General features: G+C 61.0%; 1 protein-coding gene across 1 annotated transcript in view; it reads left to right on the forward strand.

The window, feature by feature from the left end:
• The window catches only part of SBF1 (SET binding factor 1), a 54,038-nt gene that overhangs the window by 29,456 nt on the left and 16,841 nt on the right, over positions 1 to 7,741 (forward strand). Inside the window, exons 17-24 of the mRNA XM_009885860.1 lie at positions 639 to 797; positions 1,004 to 1,263; positions 1,528 to 1,700; positions 1,915 to 1,988; positions 2,100 to 2,295; positions 2,738 to 2,865; positions 4,166 to 4,341; positions 6,519 to 6,658. Coding sequence (XP_009884162.1) covers positions 639 to 797; positions 1,004 to 1,263; positions 1,528 to 1,700; positions 1,915 to 1,988; positions 2,100 to 2,295; positions 2,738 to 2,865; positions 4,166 to 4,341; positions 6,519 to 6,658 — 1,306 coding nt within the window. The remainder of the gene's footprint in view (positions 1 to 638; positions 798 to 1,003; positions 1,264 to 1,527; positions 1,701 to 1,914; positions 1,989 to 2,099; positions 2,296 to 2,737; positions 2,866 to 4,165; positions 4,342 to 6,518; positions 6,659 to 7,741) is intronic.

Raw genomic sequence — 7,741 nt, forward strand, 5'->3', positions numbered from 1 at the left:
ATCCTATCACTGGGCACCACTGAAAAAAGATTGTTCCCATCCCCCTGGCATCCTCCCTTTAAGTATTTATAAGCATTAATAAGAACCCCCCTCAGTCTTCTGTCGACTAAAGAGCCCCAAGTCCCTCAGCCTTTCCTCATACGAGAGATGTTCTAATCATCTCCGTAGCCCTTTGCTGGACCCTCTCCAGCAGTTCCCTGTCCTTCTTGACCCGGGGAGCCCAGAACTGGACACAGCGCTCCGGAAGTGGCCTCCCCAGGGCAGAGCAGAGGGGGAGGATGACCTCCCTCCACCTGCTGGCCACGCTCTTCTTGATGCCCCCCAGGATGCCATTGGCCGCCTTGGCCTCCAGGGCACAGTGCTGGCTCATGTCGGTCAAGCTGGGCTGAGATGAGATTCTGCCTCCCGTAAAGCTTCTGCGGCACGAGGCCCTGCGGGGCTCTGGGTGGGTGCTGGGCAAATCTGGGAAGAGTTTGCAAGGAATGCTTGGAGGAACTCTGATGCAAGTGTCCCTCCTGCCAGCCCAAGGGTGCGTTGCCTTTCCCAGCAAGAGGCTGGAGCAGGGATCACCTGGAGGGGAGAGCTTGGCACAAAGGCCGCGTTTGTATGAAACCGTCTTCCACCTTCTGCTTCCTCAGAAACTGAGCCCGGGCATCACGCAGTTTGCCTACAGCTGTGTGCAGGAGCACGTGGTGTGGACCAACATCCAGTTCTGGGAGGCCATGTTCTACTGCGATGTGCAGAACCACATCCGAGCCTTGTACCTGGACAACAACGAGGAGAACCGCGTGGATGAGGTGAGGAGGTGACGGCGGTGCCAGTGTCCCCGGAGAGCCGCTGCGCAGAAGCAGCTCTCCCCAAAGGCCCGTGGGGTGCTGAGGATGCTGAACCAGCCCGAGGGACTGCGTCCTGGTGCTGGGAGATTCCCGTGGGAGCAGTGGGGTGAAGGCTGGCAGGTCTCCTGTCCGTGCGGACGACTGACATCTCCTTCCAACTCCTTCAGGAGAGCACGGAGGAGCCGCAGGAAGCCAAGTCTGCCCTGGAGATAGCGTCGGAGCAGCTGAGGCTCTGGCCCACCATGAGCCGAGAGAAGCAGCAGGAGCTGATCCAGAAGGAGGAGAGCACTGTCTTCAGCCAGGCCATCCACTACGCCAACCGCATGAGCTACCTGCTGCTGCCTCTCGACACCAGCAAGAACCGCCTGCTACGCAGCTCTGGGCTGGGGGACGTGGAGAGTGTCAGCAACAGCTTCGTCACCAACAGGTGAGCAGGGCTGGAAAGCTGGGCAGGGCCGTGCTGCAGGGACACCAGAGCAACCTGGACTGGGGACGGGAGCTCCTGGGTGCAGTACCCGGGGCATCTGGCTCATTCGGCTGCCGTCAGGATTGATGCGGGTTGCGGTGCCCAGGGACTGGAAGCTCTCCTGAGTTCACATCAAGAGTGGAAACTCCCTCGGGCTCTGCCTGACGTGGGTTACAGCAGAGGAGAGATGTTCCGGGTTAACTCTTCCCTACTCCTGTCCGACAGCATCGCCGGCAGCGTGGCTGAGAGCTATGACACAGAAAGTGGATTTGAGGACGCCGAGAGTTCCGACGTGGCCAACTACGTGGTGCGATTCATCAACCGCTTTGTGGACAAAGTCTGCACGGAGAGTGGAGTCACCAACGAGCACCTCAAGGGGCTGCATGTCATGATCCCTGGTAATACGCGTTGCGGCAGCGCTGGGGAATGGGCAGCCCTGTGCTCTCACTGGGGATCCTTCCAGATCAGCTCGGGGGTTTGCTCAAGAGGTGGTTCTGCAAGAAGCAGTGGGAAGGCCAAGAGAAGGACACGCAGTGCTACAAGGGCGGGTGGCAGCCCCTGCGTGGTGTGTAGGACTTCGCTCGCAGTCTTTAACTGCACGTTTGTCCACAGATATTGTGCAGATGCACATAGAGACACTGGACGCCGTGCACAGGGAGAGCAAGAGGCTTCCTCCCATCCAGAAGGTAGGGACCCGGCCTGCTGCAGTGGGGAGAAGGGTCTGGTGAAGTGTGGGGCTATCAGGTGCCCTCCTGCAGTCTGCATGGGCCTCAACTTACTGTTGCACATCCCCGTAGCCAAAGCTGCTGCGCCCCAACCTGTTGGTGGGTGAGGAGTGTGTGATGGAAGGGCTCCGCGTGTACCTCATGCCTGATGGACGGGAAGAAGCCGCTGGAGGGAATATTGGTGGTCCACCTCTCCTCCCCGCGGAAGGAGCCATTTTCCTCACCACTTACCGCATCATCTTCAAAGGCACTCCCACGGACCCTCTGGGTAAGGCTCTGGGGTGCACCACGTCTTCTGTCTTCGGGGGTTGGTAATGCCTCGGGGGGAGGTGGCCGGTAGCTCTCCCGGCGCAGTGGCTGCAGCTCACCTGCTGCAGGAGTTGCGGATGAGAGTGGCCGCCCCGTGTGGGTGCTGAGCCGGCGCTGGGCCCTCCTGGGGGCTGCTGCAACCTCCGCAGGCTTGATGGATGCTCCCAGTACTACAAAGGAGGTGGTTGCTCTTGCTGTCCACCTTCGGTAGACAGTAAATTACTCATGCCCATCCTAGGCATGATCTGCAAGTCGCCGCGGGCTGGCTGTAGTGTGTCTGGCCTGTTTCTGTCTGCTTGATCCTACGGGGCTCTCTGTGGTGATGGCCACCAAGAGTGGTCCAGCGTGGTCTGGCCTTGTGCAGCGGGATGTGGCTAACCTGTTCCTGTGCTTGTGCCCAGTGGGGGAGCAGGTGGTGATCCGGTCCTTCCCCATCGCCTCACTGACCAAAGAGAAGAAGATCAATATCCAGGCCCAGGTGGATCAGTTCATCCAGGAGGGCTTGCAGCTGCGCTCGTGCACATTCCAGGTGAGGCCGCGTGGGGCTGCGGGCGGCTCCTTTGCGTTGCAGTGTCTCAGCCGAGGAGCACATTGCTGGTGGGACCCAGAAGGTACGTGGCCGTGGCTGCCGCCATCCCTTGGGATGAGACACTGCGTGGGCTGATGTGGTTTGGGGGTAGTTTTCCTGAGAGGACCAAAGACAACCTCTGTAGCAGGTGACGGTGCACCTGAGGGGACGGAGCTGGAGGTCCCCTTGCAGGGGAGGGAGCAGGCTGTGGTCCATAGCATCATAGAACGGTTTGGGCTGAAGGGACCTTCAAAGGCCATCGAGTCCCCCCCTGCCCTGGGCAGGGCCACCTCCCCCCAGCCCAGGTTGCTCCGAGCCCCGTCCAACCTGGCCTTGAACACCTCCAGGGATGGGGCAGCCACAGCTTCTCGGGGCGACCTGCCCCAGGGGATCACCGCCCGCACAAGAGAGAATTTCTTCCTCACATCTCACCTCAATCTCCCCTCTGTCAGTGTCAAAGCGTCCCCCCTCGTCCCACGGCTCCCCTCCCTGACCCGGAGTCCCCCCCAGCTCTCCTGGAGCCCCTTTAGGCACTGGAAGGGGCTCTGAGCTCTCCCCTTTTTGGCCTTCTCTTCTCCAGGCTGAACCCCCCACCTCTCCCAGCCTGTCCTCCCAGCAGAGGGGCTCCAGTCCCAGTTTGGCTGTATGCAGGAGCAGCTTCTTGCTCATGAGCTCAGGGTCCTTTCTAACAGCTCCGGTGGCTGCTGGAGCCCTGGGAAGGTGTGAGATGTCCACACATGGCACCGTGGGAGGTGGTTATGCTCACCACCCACTCAGGAGATAATTTCTTCCCGATACCCAATCTAAACCTCTCCTCTTTCAGTTTAACTGCAAAACCCTGTAGCAGGTCTTGGGGGAGGGAAATACATCAGGGAGAGACTCACAACGCGAGTAGTTATTCAGCTTTTTACATCTTTGTGAGACTTGTGGAGGTAGAGCAACGTGGGGAGGAGAGCACCTGAAATGTGCTGTCTACTCCTTCCTGCCCGTCTTGCGTGCTCAGAGCCGCAGCGACCGGGCACTGGGGACATCACCGGAGGGGCAGTGCCGGGTGTGGAGCGGTCCCCGGCAGGAAGGGGTGTGGGACAGAGTAACCGGGACGGAGGGGCGGTCGGGGCAGCGTCCCAGCCTGGGCTGTGCCCGTTGGGGTCTCTGCTCCCGACCGGGTCTGAGCTCTGCCCTGGACGGTGGGAAGAGCCCTTTGCAGTCCCCTGGCCCGGCCGTCACCCACCCTTCAGCCCGCTCTCTGCTGTTCCTGCAGTTGCTGAAGATTGCCTTCGATGAGGAGGTGGCTTCAGACAGCGCTGAGGTCTTCAGGAAGCACCTGCACAAGCTGCGCTACCCCCAGCACGTGCGTGGCACCTTCGCCTTCACCGTGGGCCAGTCCCCCAAGCAAGCCATGCAGCCCAAGGCCAAGGAGAAGAACCCCTCGCTCAGGTACCCGTGCGTGGGGAGAGCAGCGCGTGGGACGCGCTGGACCCTTTCAGGCACTGCAGAGCTTCTCCTCTGCCTCCTCCAGCCGCTGAGCGGGGGTCACCCGAGAAAAGCTGGGGCACGGAGTCCCGAGCCGGAGGTCAGGGCTCCCTGAGCCTGCCTTGCTCAGAGCTCTCCTTGCACAGGATCTCCACTTGCCTTTGGGAGGGGACGTGCTGCGCGTCTGGCAGCGGTCTCCCAGCCCCACGCGGAGGACCGGTCAAACGCGGGGAGCAGGGCGTTCGCTTCGGCGGCATTGCCTGCCCCGTTGCCCGGGCCAAAGCGGCGTGAGCCCCGAGGAGGCGTCTCAGGGGAGAGGTTCTGGTGGGCACGAGAGAGCAGTCTCTGCCGTGCCGGAGGACGGGGAGCGCTGCGGGGCAGCGGCAAAGCTCTGTGCGTGGTGCTGACCTGCGGCCAGACCCTGCTCCTGCGCTCGGTGGCTAGGTTAAGCGATGCTGTAGCGCTGGGGTCTGGTTGCTGCTGTGTTCCCGCTTGGTGTGCCCTGGAGTCTAAGCGTCTCTCCCGTGTGTTTGTGACTCAGCTCCCAGCAGGTGACCGATATGTTCCAGGGCCTGACAGTGGGGGTCATATCCCTCGGGCACCTTGGCCATTCGACCACGTAAGATGCCTTCACCCTGGGCGGGAGCTTGCGAGGTGGCATTGGCTCAGGCTGCAGCCTTCACTGCTCCCAGGGTTTCTTCTCACCTGCTCTGCATGCGACCTGGGCTGTGGGCTTGTCACGTGGGGAATGCCCTTTTCCAGGCTGCCGGTCTGACGTTCAGGTTTGGGGGTGCGCACTCTCACCGTCGCAGCACCGTGGCCTCCGGAGGCGGTCGGTCAGTCGGTCGGTCGTCACAGTGCTCCATGGCACTCTGGTGCATCCGAGGACGTGCTGAGGGAGCTGTGCCTGTACCACTAACCTCCAGAGACCTCTAGAGCTGCCGGGCCCGGCTCCGGGCCTGGGCACAGTCTCAGAACTCTGTCTGAACTCGCGAGATGCGCTCTGTCACCCCCCTCCAAGTCTGCTTCCAGTGCCCCACACTATCTGCAAATCTTGCTCCTCTGGTTGGAATGCCCTCTCGTTCCGTGGCTCCGTACCTGAGCGTTTGTTCTCAGAACAGCGTTCTTCCTCGGTCCTGAGGCTTTCCCTCCCTTGGTGAAAGTTGGGAGCAGGTGGATTCCCTCACCGTCTGCTTTGCAAAGCAAAAAAAGGCAGCTCCTAGTCCCGCTTTGGCCCCCGTCTGGATAAGGTGAATTTCTAGAAATCTTTGCAGCAGCGTAGCTGTTGTCCTGGGTTGGACGTGGCCCCGTCCCGGCCCGATGTATGTCCCGCATCTCCTTGATTTGCTCCCCTTTGAGCTCAGGGGCTCACAGCGACGGTGATGAGCGTGAGGTCCTGCACGTGGGCAGACCGTTCCTGCCTTCTGGAGCTCTGTCGTGCGGAGCCTGTTCTGACCGTGCATCCTAAGCACCCGCGGGTTTTGGAAGGTCTCCCTTCCCTGCTTTCCCTGGGCTGCCTTCAGGAGTGGCTGAGCCCAGTTGTGCTCTCCCTGTCCCTCGATGCCGACGTGGCATCGAGCAGGTCACCTTCCACAAGCTGCCTCCCCCCTGCCTGTGCCTGGGCTGGGCTGGCAACGTCCCTGCGGCGTATCCCCCGGCCCCCACCGTGAGATGGAGCTCACCTCCTCCAGGGACGAGCCAGAGCGCTGCCTGCGGGAGCTCCGATGCGGAGGTGATGGCATTAGGGCCCGGGACAAGGCTGGTGTCCCCTCGGGCCGGGAGGCTGAGGTGCCTGCTCAGCCGGGCTGCCCCGTCCAGCCTCCCCGGGCACCCGGGTCCCCCCAGGGGAAGAGAGTCCCTGCAGGCTCTGCCTCTGGCTTGGAGCCCTCCTACGGCCGAGGAGCCAGCTCCTCCCTGCCAGGGAGCTACCGGGTGACATCTCCCCTCCTGCGGTGACGGTGACTTTGACCCCACGCCTGTAGCCGGTGGTGAGGGATGCTCCTGTCTCTGCTTTGCTCTCGGGGTGACTGAGTGTTGGTGTCTCTAACCCTTCAGGGGCTGCTCTTCTGGCCGCGCCGGGCTGTGGTCGTGCACGTGCGGGAGGTGGCGTTAGCTGGCCTCAACCTCTTCTCTGGTTCCAGGACACTCTCCAAAAACCTGGTGAAAAACGCCAAGAAAACAATTGGCCGCCAATACGTGACGCGAAAGAAATACACGCCGCCCATGTGGGAGCAGCGGAGCAGCCAGCACTTCCCGGAGGACAACGAGGACGAGATCTCAGGTTGGGAGCACCCTGAGCAGGGAAGGGGGCTGTGGGGAGCGGGGCGTTTGCTGGAGCAGGAGCATCTTCCAGCTGGGAGAGGTCTCGGCCGTCGCTCTGCAGGGGAGCGGCTGTGGGAGCTTCCCTGGAGCAGAGGATTGCCATCGTGGTCACCTCTCCCAGTTCTTGACGGTCCACCAGCTCTCCTCTGCTGGTGGTGGCCAGTCAGCAGCTCAACACACTTCCCGTACCTAGCGAGCGCCGCGGAGAGGAGAGAGCTCTGTGGTCTGTGGCCTCAGCTCCTCAGGTGCAAAGTCACAGATTTAAGCTGCCACAAGGCAGGTTGGGTTAGACGTGAGAAGAGCTTGACTGGTTTGAGAGTACAAAGCACTGGAGAGGACAGGAGTCCTCTGTGTTGAAGGTTACAACCTTCCCAGGTGGGAAGGCCCGTCAGGGAAGACGTGCTGGGTGGGATTTAGGGTTTCAGTGGGGGGTGGTGTCTGCAGGGACCAGTCCCTCCTGCTGCACGTGGGGCTGGTCCGTCAGGCTAGACATGGCTGATGTTGGCTCTTTCCTTCTGTTCACTGAGATACTTTGGATTCTGCTCCTTTTATTCTCTCCCCAGTTGGTTTGCAGCGCTTTTTCAGCCCGTTACAAGCCTCCACTGTGTCCATCATTTAAGTAACTAGCAAAACCATCAGCTGCGTTCAGGCCCAAAAGAGATGCCTTTGAGATCTGTTGTTGTCCTCCAGTTCTGGCACTGGGAAATGCGTTGGGAGCATTAGGAAAGCTGCCTGCGGAGGGCAGCCACCAAGGGCTCTGTCCACCTGGCAGTGATTTTGCCTGGGTGGAAGTGTCCTGGGCTGGAAGCCTCGCTGGAGCCGAGGTCTCGCCCGTGTTGCCCGCTTCTCCCAGGAGGTTGCTCTCCTCTGAGGGAGGAGATGAGACCAGTGTGATGGAGCAGCTCTGGACGGACCTATGTTGGGCTGTTCCTCATCTCCCAGTGGTATCAAGTGATGTGAAAGCACCAAAGAGTCATAGAATCACAGAATGGTTTAGGTTGGAAAGGACCTTGAAGATCATCGAGTTCCAACCCCCCTGCCA

Source organism: Charadrius vociferus, unplaced genomic scaffold (genome assembly GCF_000708025.1).
Source record: "Charadrius vociferus isolate BGI_N301 unplaced genomic scaffold, ASM70802v2 scaffold1215, whole genome shotgun sequence".
In the NCBI taxonomy this organism is placed as follows: domain Eukaryota; kingdom Metazoa; phylum Chordata; class Aves; order Charadriiformes; family Charadriidae; genus Charadrius; species Charadrius vociferus.